Source organism: Octopus bimaculoides, chromosome 14 (assembly GCF_001194135.2).
Source record: "Octopus bimaculoides isolate UCB-OBI-ISO-001 chromosome 14, ASM119413v2, whole genome shotgun sequence".
Taxonomy (NCBI): Eukaryota; Metazoa; Mollusca; class Cephalopoda; order Octopoda; family Octopodidae; genus Octopus; species Octopus bimaculoides.
This window is the reverse complement of record NC_068994.1, coordinates 44,285,066-44,304,825: the sequence shown is the minus strand read 5'-3', so window position 1 is coordinate 44,304,825 and position 19,760 is coordinate 44,285,066. Positions and strand designations below refer to the sequence as shown.

The following is a 19,760-nucleotide window of genomic DNA, read 5'->3' as shown; positions in this document are numbered from 1 at the left end:
TATATATATATATATATGTATGTATTTCTGTGTCTGTGTTTGTCCCCCCACCATCGCTTGACAACCGATTGGTGTGTTTATGTTTATGTAACTTAGTGGTTCAGCAAAAGAGACAGATACAATAAGTACTAGGCTTACAAAGAATAAGTCTTGGGGTCGATTTGTTTGACTAAAGGCGGTGCTCCAGCATAGCTGTAGTCAAAATGACTGAAACAAGTAAAAGAATAAAAGAATAAAAGAATATTCACTCTGCACTTCTTGTGCATATTCTATATGCTGATCATGTAGATTTGGTCCCTTTTTCTGATGAGTTGTAGTGTACCTGAGCACTGTATACAGTGAGTTCATTCTTATTTTATAATCTATCGATGCTGCAGCGAAGTCGAACAGATAGAAAGTTCATTTCACAATCATGAAAATCCAGATCCAGTCCCAATGTGATGCATATTTAGCAAGTGTCTTTTGCCTTAGCTTCGACTTCACTCAAGCCTTATGAGTGAAACTGGGTTGACAGAGATTGTGCTGAAGCCCATCAGAAAGATTGTACATGTAATTCAAAAACTGCCCTGTCTTGTCATATGCTTTGTTGTGCTGATAATTACATTAAAGGTACATATGTTTGAAGAGAACTCAGCTACTTACATACCAATTCTATGAGCAGGTAGTTCAGTAGATTGAATACTTATTGTCAAAATCACCATTGTACATGTATTATCAAAGGAATTCTAGCTGTGACTATTCCACATTTTATATCTAAAATTACATGCATGATATAATTTGAGGGGCGTTTGACAGCTATTTCCAATGGGCTAAGTGACTATGTAGATACCCTGTTATTTCTGTTAGGAGCTCGAGGAAGTATTTCTACAGAAATCAAAAATTAATTACCAGCCAAAATCAACAGAGATTTAGTCTGTTAGAAGATAATCACAATCATGATGATGATTGTCATTTAACATCCATTTTCAATACTGGCCTGATTTGGAAGGTTTGACAGGATCCAGCAAACCTCAGGGATTTCCTGAGTTCCTGATTTCTACAGCTGGATGCCCTTCTTAACTTCAACCACTTTACAGTATTTATTGGATGCTCTTTTTCATGTCACCAGCTCTAGAGAGTTTATCAAGTTAACTTGTAAGACAGAAAAAGAATAGGAAATAGCATGCACCTGTACAGACAGTGTTGATTTGATGGAGGAAGAGGGAGAGTGAGCTCATGTACAGCTCAAGCATTTGATTGGTGCAAACAAATCATCCGTGCATCTTGTTCAGCAAGAAATTATGGAATCAGCTTTCTTGGACTTGGGAGACTAAGAAGAAGAAGAATGAATAAGAAGAAGAAGAAGAAGAAGAAGAAGAAGAAGAAGAAGAAGAAGAAAAAGGAGAAGAAGAAGAATGAAGAAGAAAAAGGAGAAGAAGAAGAAGAAGAAGAAGAAGAAGAAGAAGAAGAAGAATGAAGAAGAAGAATGAAGAAGAAGAAGAAGAAGAATGAAGAAGAAGAAGAAGAAGAATGAAGAAGAAGAAGAATGAAGAATGAAGAAGAAGAAGAAGAAGAATGAAGAAGAATGAAGAAGAAGAAGAAGAATGAAGAAGAAGAAGAAGAATGAAGAAGAATGAAGAAGAATGAAGAAGAAGAAGAAGAATGAAGAAGAAGAAGAAGAAGAAGAAGAAGAAGAAGAAGAAGAAGAAGAAGAAGAAGAAGAAGAAGAAGAAGAAGAAGAAGATCCAAAATATATATATATTTTTATTATGATAGGATTTAATTCGAGGGAGATTTGGTTGTATTTTCTAGCAAGTTAAGCAAACACATACAGGCTGAACATACATTTGATCTAAAAAAAAAAAAAGCCAATCAATAAATAAAATATTCAAATGATTTCAGAAGTGAGTTTGCACTGGTGCTGGTGCCGCATAAAAAGCACTGGTGATGGTCCCATGTAAAATGCACTGGTGATGGTGCTACATAAAAAGCACCCAGTACTCTCTGTAAAGTCATTGGTGTTAGGAAAGGGATCCAGTTGTAGAAATCAAGCCAAAACAGACTACAGAACCTGGTGAGGCCTCTGGCCTTGCCAGTTCCTGTCAAGCTATCTAACCCATGCCAGCATGGAGAATGGGCATTAAATGATGATGGCGATGCTGTCAACGATGATCCTTATCCTCAACATTTTATATACCCTGGTGGCAAAATTGGTTTGTGCGCCATACTTATAGACAGTACCTTCCTTGTGTTAATTCCCAAGTTTAAAGAAATGCGGAGGTTGTGAGTTCAAGCCTCTACCAGGGCAACATTTCTTTTTTTTTTTTACCAAGGTGGTGCCCCAGCATGGCCGCAGTCTAATGAATGAAACATGTAAAAGAATAATAGAATAACAGTTATATACTGGTTGGAGTTGGATGAGAATATTCTATCTTTTAGGAACTTCTTACAACATAAGGATATCATGACCTATTCTAATCAAAGCATTTATATACAATAATTTTGTATATAGATATGTTTTATGATGATTTGTACAATGAAATGAATTTGACATTGCTCTCTTTTAGAAGTGTTTTCTTAACCTTCTCATCATATTTGTTTTTTCTTCTTATTTCTTTCCAGACCAATGATTCTCAATTGACCGAATCAACAAGTCAATTCTACTTTGTACTTGAACCACAAAATAAATGGATTGCTTCAAGTACATCAAGAAGTCTACCAATGCAACAGGTAAAAAATTGCAGGCATATACATACACATGCACATATGTATATATGTGTGTGTGTGTGTATATATATATATATATATATATATATATATATATATATATATATACATATACACATATACATATGCACACACATATATACATATACATACAAGCATACACACACATTGTACACAACTGTAATTTTAACTCCAGGTTATTCTTCATTGGCCTCATGAATCATATAGTTTGAGGAGGGTTTGACTGCTATTCCTAGCAAGTTAGGCAATCATGTGGATGCCCTGTTCTGTCTGTAAATAGCTGGTGGAAGCATTCCTGCAAAACTCAAAAAGTTCATCATTTATAAAGTTTCTAACTCAGCAATGAAAAAATTCAAATTTAGCTTTTAATTACGAAAAAATAAAGTAGACGTTTTTAATTATTTCTTTTCTCATGTGCCATCCTGACAGACATCAACAATCAAGGGTTTCCATCTAAAACCTGAAGATTCATGAGTTTTGTTGAGAAAGATTCCAGGTGTGGTTGACTTCCGCTGGTTTATTTACAGTTTACACTGTTTGTCTCTTGTTCTCCCAAGTTTACCCTTGGCACACAGGGTCTATCTAATCCATCAGTAGGGGAACTGGTTCATGTGGCATCAAGGCATTTCCACATACAGATGGGCTTGTGTGACACACGTATAGAGGCCATTGTTTTTTTGAGTCATGCATTGCCTTACTCACAGGATCATCTTCTGTTATTTGACCCATAACACCACCACAGGAGTGAGTAGATCTGGGAGAAGTGGTAACTTGGAGCTAACTCCACATTCATGAGCTGGGACCTCACCCCAGGATGCAGTTTATCATTATTATTATTATTATTATTATTATCGTCATTGTCATCATCACCATTTCACTTTCAGAGCTCTTGATTTCACTTGCTCTGGTTAATTCTGTAAGAGGGGACAGTAACCTGTTGTGAAAGGTCTCACAGGATCTCATTACATTATACTTAGCACTCAAGCACCAATCTAGAGATTCTAATTGTACCCAATAAAGTGGGTTTCTGAGCATGTCCTACTCTCATATCAATTCCAATTTCTCCAACAAGTTCCTCAAAAATTATCATCATCATCATCATCATCATTATTATTATTATTATTATTGTGGAGAGCTGGCAGAGTCGTTAGCACACCTGAGGAAGTGCTTAGCGGTATTTTGCCTGTTGCTACGTTCTGAGTTCTTATTCCGCCGGGATCGACTTTGCCTTTCATCCTTTCAGGGTTGATTAAATAAGTACCAGTTACGCACTGGGGTCGATGTAATCGACTTAATCCCTTCCCCCAAATTTGAGGCCTTGTACTTCCAGTAGAAAGGATTATTACTACTATTATTATTATTATTATTATCAAGTGTCCCAGATGAACCAATTTTGTGGCAGGAGGTGCAGATGAGGGCAGCCGCACCAAACTCTCTCATGCACCAAATGTCAATTCCTGAAAAGCATTCGTGAAGTAAAATTAAAATTATGTAGCAACACCAAATGGCAGTGCCCCAGCATGGCCGCTGCTCATGAGCTGAAACTAGATAAAATGAAAAAATTATTATTATTATTGTTGTTGTTGTTGTTGTTGTTATTGTTATTTTATAAATTGAATTGAATGCAAAAAGAGAATCTGCTTTTATTTTTAGACAAACAACCCTTTTGCCTTCATAAGAAATCCTGCTGAGAAGAGGTACTCACACCTAAGGAAGTCAGCCAGTCTCTTTTACTTTGTCGTTGAGCCACCAAATGAATGGAAAGCATCAACCACTACAGTGAAGATACCAACAGCTAAAAAGGTAAAGCATTCTATGAAATTCCCTTATATCCAATGTATATCAACAAATGGAGAGGTTGATAACTGAGAACATACATTGTCGTGTAGTTAGAAGGTTGGTTTTGAAACTGGAGTTTCGGGTTCAGTTCCTCTATGGGTAAGATATAAATTGATAGAAACTGTCAGGAAGTCCATTGAGATGGACTGTCCCTGTTCTTGGGATCTTGATTTAATCTGTTGGCCAATTTAACACAAGCAGTATTTGGTACTTTGGTGTCTGTAGCAGGGCAAATGATATTGCATGCATTTAGGCCAGGTTCCTAGTTGGGCTTAACAACATTTCATCTGTCTTTGCCACACCTGCACCTATATCTTATACTTCTCATTGGTACCTTAGCATGGTTAGGTGGACTAGGTTATTGACAGCTAAATTTTTATTCGCTGGTCAATGAACATAGTGAAGTTCTGATGAGAAGATAGAAACTACAAAGCTTTTGGGTGTTTTTTGGACAGTTTATTGACATGGCAGCTGCTACTTTCAGTTTCAGGTTGTGGTCTGATAATTAATTGTATATGTTGTTAATTATTCTTTAAAATATTCATGATTTTAGTTTTAAATTTTGTATAATTCTGTTTTGGTATTTTTTAATTCATGATTCAAGATATTGGAGGTAATCAATATTTCTTGTTTCTTTTTTTTTTTTTTTTTTTTTTTTTTTTTTGTTCCATTCTCTGGTCATCTATATGCCTTGTTTTATTTTGATTTCACAAATTTTGGAGGAATACTATTCCCTGATTGCAGCTAAAATATTTCCATGTTTGTTTTATCAGAATGATTAACACTAATAAGAGCTAGAATAACCATTGTTTGTCATCATCATCACCATCATTATCATCTTCACGATCGTTATCATCAGCATCATCCTTGTCGTCGTCATTATTATCATAATCATCGTTAACATCCATCTTCCATGCCAGCATAGATGGGACAGTTTGATAGGATCCAATGAACTGGAGGACTGTGTCATACTTCAATGTCTTCTTTGGCATGATTTCTATGGCTAGGAGCCCTTGTGTAACCCTGTACAGAAGCACTGCTTCAAAATAAGCAAATTAAAAAAAACAAAAACCAAAAGTAAAAAAATGAAAATAAAAAGTTTACAAACACTGGGGTATTTAAAATAATAAAAATTTTAGTGCTGTAATATTTTTTAAAGTTTCAAAAATTTGTTTGACTGGATGAATAGAAAGAAAATATCCAAAATAAGCAAAGGTTAGAAGATAACACAAAAAGTAATCAATGCTGCTGGAATCTTTAGTAGGAAAGTGAATTGCCTGTTCTCACTCTCGGTTAATAAATAGAATATTTTTAAGGTCAGCAACAGAGTGTTATATGAATGTACAGCTGTTTCTTTGTACTAGAGATAGTTTACCAGCATCTATCAAATACTTTTATTTACGATTTATCTAAACAGAAAGATTTGTCTAAACATCAAAATTTATGTAAACACCAAAATTTATCTAAATACAACATTTAACTAAACAGTAATGTTCCTGATGTTGTGTATCTTAGTTTTATCTCCTGTCTTTATTTAACACATTTCAGTATATTCAAACACTGAATGGAACTATGACAAATATTGGCATAAACATAAGATAACCATATTATAATTTTACATGTCTATGCATGTGTGTGTGTGCGTGTGATCAGGTGAAATTATTATTGGTCTTCAAGTTTATGTTTTTTATTTCTTCACTCTATGTATAATTCAAATTTAATTAAAATCATGAAGTTGTCTCCCCATTTTTTGCCCTAACTAGATTTTATTAACATTAACCATTAAACCTATGTTTCCTTCTCTTCACTGCAAGGCTTATTCATTATTTGTTTAATGCTCTACTTCCCTAGTAGGAAATAAGACATTACCTATTTGATACCCTTCAAACTGATCTTTAAAATCTCTTTGCCTCGTTCCATATCAAAATCCATTTCTCTCAGCTAACTTTTAACTGTTCAATATCAGGTGTTCTTTGATGCTTTTTAGATGATGTCTATTATAATGCCACCTTAAGCAACTCTGTCCTGGTCCATTCTGAGAGCATTATCCAGTCTTATGAGCTGTCAGAAATTTTATTTCAAGGACCACATTTCCAAAACCAGTTTTGTGGTACAGTTCCTCAATTGGCAATTTGTTGCACCAGAAGAAGATGTAACATACTTTCTTCAGGCATCCATATGTTTAAGTCCACTTTTTTCACTCACCAGAACTGGGAATCATACATTGGAACAGATTTGACTTGGTGTTACAGAGTCTAGTCTTAATCCTAAGACTTATATTGCATTGGCTGCTTCCAAATCAATTACAGATTTGCCATTGCTAATATGGTGTCTGATCTTAATCCTCACATTGTATTGCATAGGCTTCCAGATCAACTACAAGAGTTATTATAAATCACTGTAATATTTTTGCAGACTATATTAAATGAAATAGAATTCACTTGTTTTATGCAGATAATGTCCACAGGTAGTTTTTCATAATCATTTTGCAAACTTGGAAACAATTTATCAAAAGGTCCTTAATTTTAGACATATTTATCAAAAGGTCCTTAATTTTAGACATATTACACTTCCCTCAAAACCCTGGAATTCCAGATCCAGAAGCCCCACTACTGGATGAAGTTTAAAGTCATTTCCAGGACACATTGTCTTATAATGACAAAAAAAAAAACATAGATATTTATTGATGTACAAAGAAGATAATCCCAAATTCTCAGTTTCTTAACAGATTCTGTGCAATCTACTAATTATTACTTACCACATCTCATTTTCTCCTTGATTCCATCACTGGTAATAATTATATGTGCGTTTTATGGCACCATATAAAAAAAATCATCGAGCACACTCTGCAAAGTGGTTGGCATTAGGAAGAGCATCCAGCTGTAGAAACCAAGCCAAATCAGACTGGAACCTGGTGTAGCTCTCCAGCTTTCCAGCTCTGATCAAACTGTCCAACTCATGCCAGTGTGGAAAATGGACGTTAAATGATGATGCTGATGAGGAAGTAGCTGATCTCACCATGATGACCTATTGCTCTAAATCTAGAGTGTGGAAAACATTCCCCTGCATCCAAATTTGAAACTGTCTGTAGAAGAAGTTGTTGAAAACCTTGAATGATTTAATTATGGGCTCAGTCCCACTGTATGGTACCTTGGGCAAGCGTGTGCTGCTGTAGCACTAGGCTGACCAATGCCATGTGAATAAATTTGGTTTACAAAAGCTCCATGAAGCTATATGTGTGAGTATGTGTAGATGTGTAGGTATATATGCGTATACATATATTATTGGGTGTATGTGTCTGTTAGAATGTTTACCTTTACCAATGTTACAATTGGTGATGATGTTGTCATCACTTTCTCTGTTAGCATATCTTGCAAGGGTTCTGTGGTTTCAAAGATGTGTGGAATAAGCAATCAGTTGCTTGAAAAACCTCTTAAGATTAGCAATAAGAAGAGCATTTGGCTGTAAAACAATGCCTCAAGAATACAAATATTCAACTAACACATGCTGGCATAGAAAAACAGAAGTAGAAATGGATGAAGGAAAATATGATAGCTGCATGGTAAAAATGTTCATACACACTCACACACACATTCATTCACAAACACATACACATATACATACAAATATACATGCAAGCATATATATATATATGAATACATTCGCATATCTAGAGGACAATTTATCTTTAAGACACACGCATACACACATACACTTGCATGCAAAAATACATGCATATACATACATACATATATAAAGATCTATCTATCTATCTATCTATCTATCTATATATATATATATATATATATATATATATATATATATATATATATATATATATATATATATATATATTTAAGGACACAATACATATCTTTAAGTACTACTATTAATTTCATGTGTTGAGAAATATTTTAAACACATTCTTCAGGCACAAACATGTATTGCGTCCTTAAATAAATAATAGTTCTCTTACCAGATGGAGTACTTTTTTTGTTGAATTTTCTATCATGGAACAGTACATTATATACATACATATATACACACACATACATACATATATATATGTATATATATATATATCTATTCATGTGTATGTATATATATATATATAGCTAGATAAGTTATTTAGAATCCACAAACATATGCATTCACTTATATTACAAGAAATTAAGATGCAGCAACAATAATCGTACTTTCATGGAAAACTTATTTTTTTCAGCAGTGAAATAATCCAAAGTGCCAAAGTCTAATACAAAGAATAACAATATCCAGTTACCAATAATGGAAGAAAACGGTAAGCATTATCACCTCAGATCTTTGCTAGAGATAGGTAAACATTATTAACAGAAATGTTTCCAATAATACCGTGAATATACACTCACACAATTACACACTCACATACGTAAGAAGCAGCCTTCCAATAAAATGTTCTGTAATGTAAAACTGTAACCAAAGATAGGTCAGTTAGTCCATTCACAAAGGCAGTGCTTATGCATCAGTAAATCATTGGAAATAGCATATCTGTTATGAAGCAACCTAATCAGTGGTGAAGCTCATTGAGTATAGAGTGGGTTGCTGAGTTCATAAGAAAAACCCAGGAAGCTTCAGTTTGTGTTTATTGGAAATAACTAATTCTGCTTGGGAAAAATTTGGATCCGAGTAAAGAATGTAGGGATATCGAATGATATATTTAATAAAGATGTTTATAGGCATTTGCCTTCTACATAGAAAAAAAGCAAAACAAAACAAAACAAACTAAAAGATAGATTTGCCTCTAGGGCATCCTTGTCATAGAAGCCATGCCACTGTAGTCATTGACATATGATGCAGTTCTGCTGACTTGTCAGGCCGTCACAAATTATCCAACCTATAGCAGCATGGAAGCCAGACATTAAATGATAATGATGACAACAATGATGATGCTGATGATTTCACTAGTATAAATGTATATTGGTCTCATACTGTGGATATTGAACCTGGGATATCCTTATTATGTTACTAAATAAGGTTATTGAATATAAATATTGAACTTGGAATCTACATAGCACTATGCTGCAAAATATCTAAACGTTTGAAATGATTTATTGCTAATATGATCATAAATTTTAGGACTATTTAACCTGAGTTTAATAACCATATTAGCAATAAACAGATATTTACATTTACCCAGCATTCCACTTGGTTTGATCACGAATCACTATCAAGTCTATTATTTATGGATGCATACACAGTACTTGACTGGATTAGAACCAAGTACTTTTGTTCTGTTTCCAAATCAGTCATGGACAACTTGTGACCTGCAGGACCTTCTGATGCCTAATAAGAAACAACCTTCAATTTTTTTTTTAGTAGTGTGGCTTGCCTAATGATAAGCCATGCCTCATGTGGCATCTTTCTCAAAAAATTTGACTATGTCTGTGTTATGTCTCAACGCTACTGCTATCTAGCACCTTCGGATGATCTCTACTCAACTGCTACACAACTGCTACTCAACACACCCCGCCACGGCCAGACAACCTCTATTTATATGTCTTGGGAGATCCTACTTCTTCGCCCGTCGACACAACAGTCTGTTATAAACCAAGTGTAGTAAACCTTCTTATAACTTATGCCACTGGTGCATGCATCACTAGCATATGTGATAAAACATACTACTGATATAAATATTAACAAAACAAGATTATTATAGTATATGCATTGTTTAAAAATTATGCTATGTTTAAATATAGTAGAGATTGTATGAAAGCATCATAATTTGCCAAGAGGGAATATCAGATTTATGATGATCATCAGGAGTTCAATTGCTGACCAAATCATATTGCTTTGAAACAGATGGCTTCCACCCAGTGCTGGATTTACTATTGTGCTTAGGTGTGCTTAAGCACAGGACTCTGTTGACTGGGGCAGTGGGGCATCTTCCTGCCTCCCACCAATTTTTTTAGGATGAATTTTTCAAATGTCAAACATTCGAATTCAAATGTTATTCCTAAAAGTTATAAAAGTGAAATTAATAATGTGAACTCTTTTACATGTTATTATTTTACATAAAAGGGCCAATGAAGGGCCTTTATAAGTAAGGGGTCCCCAAGTACGGGTCCTCATAACTTAATTAGCACAAGGCCACATTTGTCCAAAATCTGGTACTGCTTCCACCACATTGGTTAATCCAAAACATACAATCCAAAGATATTATCCTTGATGGTGAGTCAACAGGCTATTAAAAAGCTTGCCTATCATCCTTTCAGGGTTGATAAATTAAGTACAAGTTGTATAATGAGGTCGATCTAATTGACTGGCTCCCTCCCCCAAAATTTCAGACCTTGTGCCTTGAGTAGAAAAAATTATTATAAAGATCTAATCGACTAGCCCGCTCCCCCAAAATTTTAGACCTCATGCTTAGAGAAAAAAAAATTATTATAAAGATTACTTGACAGTACCTTTTAAATATTCATAACACTCTCTTAAGAGAATTACATTCATATTTGTGTAAATATATTTTCTAGAGAAATTTCGAATAAATTCCTTAGCAATTGTGAAACTTGGGAATTTCAATAAAGCACCTCACATCACCACCTGTTTATTTATTTTTTTAAAATAGAAAGTTACTATTAGTTTAAAATTCTTCTTTGTTTATCCTAAGCACTAGATTCTCCTCATAAAAGATTATTCCAGCCATTAAGTATCTGGCGAAATGTGTGAACTTTTTGTGTTGTTGTTAATCTTGCTTGGTTTTACATAACTCTTTTTAAAAAAAAAATTTTTTCTCTATAGTATTTTGAATATTTTATCTAATTATTATTCTTTTTAAATTTCAAGTAATTGCTCTTTGCTTACAACACATTCCAGCTTGTTTAGATTTGAAATTTTAGTAATTGAAGCATTTACTGTATTCTTTATCTTTCTTCTTTAGAATATTTGTGAGAGACTATCACGGGTAAAAGTTGAAGGGGAATATTGTTGGAGCCTATTAGAGGTGATGTGAGTGATGTGAATGATGCGAAGGCCTGTGAACTAGTGGTTCGGGGTGTTGAACTTGTGATCATTGAAGTGTGTCTTTGAGTTTGTTCTCTACCATCACATGATAACTAGTATTGGTGTTTATGTACCGATAACTTAGTGGTTTGGCAAAAGAGACTAATTGAATGTGTCAGGCTTAAGTACTGGGGTCGATTTGTTTGACTACATCTTTCAAGGTGGTGCTCCAGCATGGCTTCAGTCTAATGACTAAAGCAAGTAAATGATAAATGATAAAATTAGAAGATAATTTAAACAACAGGAAATTATCAAGAATTTACGTTACTGAATGAATGAAAAGCAATTATCTATCAAGACTTTACATTTAGGTGTTGAACTGGCAGTGTTGCTAAGGTATCAGATACAATGTCTCATGATATCTATTCTGATCTCTGTGTTCTGAACAAATCCCATTGAAGTCAACTTTGCCTTTTGTCATCTTAGGACTGATAAAAAAAAGTGCCAATTTAGGGTAATCGATTGACTGAAAAGAATAACAAAAATTACCAGCCCTGTGTTTGTTTTTAGCAAATAGTTTTAGCTATTTAATTACATGCACCATTATATCTTGTATTCCTGTGTGCAAACTATGTGATGTAATTTTAGCATGATACACTTCTTGTTAACGGTTATTTCAAACCCAGTATTTTCTCTTTGTCCTCCCTGGTTGACAATATGTATTTGTCAAATACAGATAAGCATAGCTATATAAATGATAATCTTGGAAGTAGTATTTGACATAATCATCAAACAATGAATGAAGCTTAACAGAACAGCAGAAAATCTTGAAGTGGAGAGCAAGAGTCAAGGGAGACAACTTCCTAACATCAGGATATCTGTTTTACATTAGCAATGTACTTGGTTTAAAAAATGGCATAAGGAATTCATAACTTATTGTTTCACTATTCTAAAATATAAAAGCAGGATTGATAGAACATCCAACAATTGAAGAATAATGCCTTGCAGCATTTAGTTACATCATTTTGAGTTCAAATCCCACTGAAGTCAACTTAGTGTTTTATACTGCGTGGGTTGATGAAATAAAGAACCAGTCAAATATTGGATTTGATTTGACTGATTGTTCCTTTCCTGCCAAATTTCTATCATTCTGCCTATGTAGGAAATTGTTATTCTCACTTTTAAGTTTATCTCCATAAATTTTATATAGAACTCTGAACCTTCACTGCAAGTTATGATGTTCTGCAATGCTGACTATGAATTCTTTAGACAATCTAGAGAGATAAATTTAAAAGTGAGAATATCGCCCTGCTAACACAGGGTGAGACACAATATTGACTTGTAGACCTGTGATATGCTTGGAAATGTATGATGGATGTAAAATGAAATACTGTTCTTCACAGTAATTAATATCAAATTATCATTATGCCTTTCAGTATTTTTGTTATGTCCCCTTACATTGTAAGTTTGAAACTTACCAAAGTGGACTTCACCTTTCATTCTTCCAGTAAATATATTGAAAGTAGTGTCTTACAAAACCAGTTGTGGTCTTACATTTTTCAATTGTTTAATAGATTATTTCCTTATATTATGTTTCCAAAAGCGTTATTTATTTAATTTCATGTAAACCCTTCACTCTCTGCGGAGCATTGGTCAGTGATAACTTTTCTCCATTCTCCACTGTTCTAAGTTTTGTTTGTTTGGGATTGCCACTTATACTCCTGCAACATAAGTTTTTTTTCTGGGTATGTGTTAACCATATGCAAACCAATTTTTATCTCTGAGAAGAAGTGATCTGTATTGTTCTGGTTTCCATCCTTTAACCTGCTCAGTATGGGAGGCCCTATTTGGGGCTTGTGTACTGCTGCCATAGCTTTCAAAGTCATTGAGGCACACAAGCCAGAACACTGTTGCAAGGACTAGATCTTGTGGTGGTAGCAAAAGTCTTATTACCTTGTGCTAATGTAAAAAATCCACCTGACTTAAGTATTCTTTTCTACTTTAGGCACAAGGCCCGAAATTTTTGGGGAGGGGGTGGCCAGTCAGTTAGATCTACCCCAGTACGCAACGGGTACTTAATTTATCGACCCTGAAAGGATGAAAGGCAAAGTCGACCTCAGTGGGATTTGAACTCAGAACGTAAAGACAGACGAAAACCTGACTTAAGTATTGTGCAATATTTTGTGATGTTTGCAGACTGGCAGGATTATTAGAGTGTCAGGCAAAATGCCTTGCAATATTAAGTTTTATGAACTTTTATGCTCTGAGTTCAAATCTTGCCAAAGTTTACTCTGCCATTCTTCTTTTTGGTATCAATAAAATAAAGTATAGACACAAATAAAAAATAAATTGTCGTAATTTAACATTTTTTCACTTTAATGTTGTAAAGTATGTGCCATGCAGGAGCATATGTTCCAGGTGTGTGCTAGGTGTGTACTAGGTGTGTACTAGGTGTGTGCTGCACACCTATTGAAAATGGCAAATTCATTATAAATATTAACCTTATTCATTAATTTAATCACAAATCTTAATGGAAAACTTTTGTTATAATCCTGCTTGAAATTTGGTGGCATTGGGTGTGGCGGTTCACCCACCATAAACCACTGGTGCCATGATATATTGGAGTTAAACATATTCTCTTACTATCTTACCCTCCACTAATCTAAAATAATGAGGCCTGATGGTCAGTGTTGGCAACTGGCTGATGGTCGTGTTGGCAACAATCAGTTCATATGAGAGTTTGTAGAAGAGGTTGATCAATTTATTTGCAGTGAGGAGTGAAGACTCTAGCATTTTAAGCTCTTGTTCTTTGTTTGAAAGAAAAGAAGAGAGAGTTTTGTTTCTCCCTTGAGAATTGATATTCAGAGAACTAAGCCATACGCTTTATACAATTAAAAGGAAATGAAATGAACTTATGGTTTCTAAGTTTTCTGTTCTCCAAAGAACTGAAAGTATGAAACTATCATCAAGATTTATCTCCCTTGCATTATACTACACTATCAATACATTACTCGAGTACTCGGGTTCCGATTCGGTACGAGAGCACTAAAGTATTGATACAGGACTATAGTACTAGTACCAGTACAATACGTTAGTATTAGAGTATTAGACTACCAGTATAGCATGGATTATAAAGAAAAGAAATGTAAGGAAAAATATTCATATGTGTTTGGTATCATTGTGAAATTCAGGCTCAAGAGGACATTTTTCAGTTGCTGGGGATAAGAACTGAATCAATTAGCTTCATAGTAATCTAACAATTCGCTCTTTTCTCCCTTCCAAACTGTTGATGATAGTAGCAGAAATGCATTCATTAAAATGTTATTGAGACTTGTGGTTGATACAGCTCATTTACATAATGGTACCAAGATGATGGCCCAATGTTATTTATTCTAGAGCACTAATACCAAGATTTATCTCCCTTGTATGTATATATATATATATATATATATATATATATATACTTTTACTCTTTTACTTGTTTCAGTCATTTGACTGCGGCCATGCTGGAGCACCGCCTTTAGTTGAGCAAATTGACCCCAGAACTTATTCTTTGGAAGCCAAGTACTTATTCTTTTGGTCTCTTTTGCCAAACCACTAAGTTGCGGGGACGTAAACACACCAGCATCGGTTGTCAAGCGATGTTTGGGGGACAAACACAGACACACAAACATAGACACACACATACATATATATGATGGGCTTCTTTCAGTTTCCGTCTGCCAAATCAACTCACAAGGCTTTGGTCGGCCCGAGGCTATAGTAGAAGACACTTGCCCAAGGTGCCACGCCGTGGGAATGAACCCGGAACCATATGGTTGGTAAGCAAGCTACTTACCACACAGCCACTCCTATGCCTATATATATATGTATGTATGTATTCTATCTTTTACTTGTTTCAGTCATTAGCCTACGGCCATGCTGGGGCACTGCCTTGAAGAATTTTTAGTTGAATGGAGAATGAATTGACTCTAGTACTTATTTTTTTTAAAGCCTGGTACTCATTCTATTGGCCTCCTTTGCCAAACCATTAAGTGACAGAAACATGTAAAAAAACATGTAAAAAGCACCCGTGTTGGGGCTACATAAAAAACACACATGCTGGTGTCATGTAAAAAGCACCTATGCACGTGCCATGTATAAAGCATTGGTGCTGGTGCCACAGAGAAAGCACTTAGTATACTCTGTACAGTGGCTGGCATTAGAAAGGGCATCCAGTCAAAGAAACCATTCCAAAACAGAGAATTGGAGCCTGAGAAGCTCTCCAGATGACCAACCTCTGTTAAACTGTCCAACCTTTGCCAGCATGGAAAACGGACATTAAGTGATGATAATGAGGATGATGATGATGATAGTGATGATGGTGATGATGACGATGACAGCAACGATGATGACGATGACAACTACGACGATGATGATGATAGATGATAATGATGATGATCATAATGGAGAGGAGGATGAAAGGCAGAATTGTTAGTGTCAGATAAAAAAAAACCTAATGATATTTCTAGCTCTTTACATTTTGAGTTCAAATCCTGCTGAAGTGAAGTTTACTTTGCATCCTTTTGATCCAATAAAATAAAGTACAATCCAAGTACTGGAATCAATGGTATTGATAAAAAACCTTTCTCTTCAAAACTGCTGGAATATTCAACAATTATTTGATAGAAGAGAACAGTCAACAAAATCAACCCCAGAACTTAACAATTAGTTTATTGAAGATGAAAGACAAGCCTAGTCATAGTTTTCATTTACAATTCCAATCAGATTGGAGCCTGGTGTAGCCACTTGGTTCATCAGTCCTCAGTCAAGTTGTCCAACCTATGCTAGCATGGAAAGCGGACGTTAAACGATGATGATGATTCACATCTGAGATGTCTTTATTGATTGGATTGTATTGCTTTAGTTCAGTTCACAGCAGGATGAAGACCTCAGCATGTTCTCTTCCCCCAAACCGCAGTCTGATCTGGAGGCTGTGAATATTGGTTTGATGAGCCTACTCTGCCACACAGGGAGAGGGATGCAGGTTTTGTACTCTGACTATGGAGGAGTTAAGTCAGATGTCTTTATAGGAATATTAGATAAACTCCTGCACTTGACTGGTACTCAAGGTTCAGAAGATGATATAGATGACTGGTGCAAAAGGATGACAACCGAAGCTGGTTTTGGGGGTGTTTTATAAGGAGCAATAAAACTAGTCAGAAAATAGATCATAGCAAAAATGAAATAATCCAAACGATTTTCTTACTTTGTTTAAGAGTGTAAGTTTCAGATAGAGTAACACTTTACTTCAATTGACTACCTGTAACATTGGCACAGGGTAGCAAATTTTAAGTTGAGTATAGTTAATTGTGTCAACATTAATACTTGACTGGTATTTTATCTGTTGACCACAGAAGGGTGGAAGACATAGTCTTCATTTTCTATTATGAATCCGTTCCCATTTAAGATGCTTTACAGGAATGTATTAAATCAGCCACAGGACTTGATTGGTATTTTATTTTATCCATTTTGAAAGAATGAAAGAAGGTAAAGATAACCTTGGAGGAATAAAAGGCAGAGTTGACTTCAGCAGGATTTGAACTCAGAATGTAAAAGTACACATCTAGATGCTGTAAAGTGTTTTGTTTAATGCTTAATAATTTTGCTAATCTTGCCAATATAGGAATTGATTGCCTAGCTATCATAATATGTTTGTGGCTTGTGATCTAAAATTGAATGCATGCAAATATGATTGTATGCGAGTGTGTGCATGTGTGTGTGTATGTGTGTGTGTATATATATATATATATATATATATATATATATATATATATATATATTATAGATGTATGTATATATGTGTGTGTATTTGTGCAGTAAAATTATCTGCTTATTATGTGAAAAGAGATTACATAAAGTTTTATGTTGATTTCCATTCACGTTTCTCTTCAGATATAAATTCCCCAAACAACAGTGGCACATGGTGGCAAAGCAGTGGAAGAAAAACTCTTATGTCATGAGACTTTCTCTAGTTGCCTGACTATCAGAGTGATGTAATAATGTCAGCTTATCAACTGATAGAATTGGAGTGAGGGAGACCAGACATCTTTTATAATATATCTACCTATCATGGGAACAGAAGAATCATGAAACATCAGGATTATTCTGACATGTGAGAAATATTTCAGCTTTTTGTTGTTATAATTATTATTTTTTTTTTTTTATTAGCTAACTTGATTTGTCTGTTTCATTATCATTTTATTTCTAAAGCAAAAAGTGGAATATTCCATTGGAACTTTGCGTTTCATTTCAAGCTTATTATAAGTTTCTGCAAATCATGATCATAGAACAAATATATCTGAGTAAGGAAAAACATAGACAGATTCTAAGAGATAGATTTTCTTTTATTGATTTCAATCATTAGATTGTGGCCTTGCTGGAGCACTGCATTCAGCCCTTTAGCATTTAAATCAGCCATATTCAACCCAAACATTCTACCTATTTTATATCCAATAAGCTATAATGTCATTCCAAAAATAAACAATCACATCAATGAAAACTATTAGCTAACATGATTTGACTATTTCATTATTATTTCATTTGTAAAAGAGAAAGTGGAATATTCCATTAGAATTTTGAGTTTTATTTCAAGCTTATTTTAAGTTTCTGCAGCTCATGATCATAGAATCATGATCATAGACAGGTTCCAAGGGACAGATTTTCATACAAGCTTTTGTATTTCATTCTATTCTTTTATTGCTTTCACTCATTAGGTGCAACAATGCTGGGACACTGCATTCAACCCTTTACCATTTCAATCATCCACATCTAGCCTGAATATTCTACCTATTTCATATCCAGATCAGCTAGATTCTGCTTCTTACACCTACCCTACAATGTCATTCCAAGAATAAACAATTGCATAATAGAAATCTCGAAGCTACAAGATTATGCAAGATTAATGATTAATGTAAAACAATGTGGATAAATAAGCATTACATTAACCTTTTACTCTTTACTCATTTACTTGTTTCAGTCATTTGACTGTGGCCATGCTAGAGCACCGCCTTTAGTCGAGCAAATCGACCCCAGGACTTATTCTTTGGAAGCCTAGTACTTATTCTATCGGTCTCTTTTGCCGAGCTGCTATGTTACAGGGGCGTAAACACTCCACCATCAGTTGTCAAGCGATGTTGGGGGGACAAACACAGACACACAAACATATACACATACATATATATATATGTATTATTATTATTATTATTATTATTATTAAGGCAGTGAGCTAACTGAACCATTAAATGCTGGACAAAATATTTTGTGGCATTTCTTCTGGTTTTACATTCTGAGATCAAATTCCACTGAGGATGACTTTGCTTTCTATCATTCCAGGGTCAAGAAAATCAATACTGGTTAAGTACTGGTATTGATGCAATCAACTAATACCCTCCCCAACACTTCAGGCCTTTGGTCAATAGTGGAAAGGATTATTAAAGTGGAAAGTAGGTAGAATCGTTAGCATGTGGGCCAAAACGCTGTTAAGTTTCCTGTCCATTCTGAATTCAAAGCCTGCTGAGGTCGACTTCAGAATCAATAAATTAAGTACCAGTTGAGCACTGGGGGTTTATGTAACCAACTTATTCTCTCCCATTAAATTTCCGGCCTTGTGCCAAAGTTTGAAAACATTAGTATTAAAGTGGTGAGCTGGTAGGAATCGTAAGCATACTGGACAAAATGCTGTTATGTATTTTGTCTGAATTTACGTTCTGGGTTCAAATTCCACTGAGATTGATTTTGCTGCTCATCCTTTCGGTGCTAATAAAATAAAGTACCAGTTAAGAACTGGGATCAATGTAATCGACTTGCTTCCTAACTCCAAATTTCAGGCCTTGTGCTTATAGTAGAAAGATTTATCTTAGTAGTAGTGGTAGTAGTAGTTGCTGTAGTTATAGTAACAATCAGGAAATAAAAAGCCTTATGATTCATGTTTTCAAGGGTTCATTTCCTCTAACCCTTAGTTGAAATTTGTTACCATCTAGGTTCTCTTTATTCTTCACATTCTTATATTATTGTCTTAGTAGTTTCTGTTCTAGGACTTAGTGTTCGTATTTACATTTATGACAGGGGAGATAATTCAGTATTTCTGTTCAAATGTATTTCTCTTCATGAAATGAGAACAATTCCATCCTCCTCCTCCTCATCATCATCATCAATATATATATATATATATATATATA

At 34.7% G+C, this 19,760-nt stretch overlaps 1 protein-coding gene across 8 annotated transcripts in view; it reads left to right on the top strand.

The window, feature by feature from the left end:
• The window catches only part of LOC106872895 (protocadherin beta-15), a 178,625-nt gene that overhangs the window by 156,867 nt on the left and 1,998 nt on the right, over positions 1-19,760 (top strand). For 7 of the 8 annotated variants that reach the window (XM_052973036.1, XM_052973041.1, XM_052973040.1 and 4 more), the window contains 4 exons: positions 2,602-2,709; positions 4,381-4,530; positions 8,789-8,863; positions 17,476-17,695. In XM_052973036.1, coding sequence (XP_052828996.1) covers positions 2,602-2,709; positions 4,381-4,530; positions 8,789-8,794 — 264 coding nt within the window. In that variant the 3' untranslated portion in view covers positions 8,795-8,863; positions 17,476-17,695. The remainder of the gene's footprint in view (positions 1-2,601; positions 2,710-4,380; positions 4,531-8,788; positions 8,864-17,475; positions 17,696-19,760) is intronic. The other variant, XM_052973039.1, reaches the window with a different exon arrangement.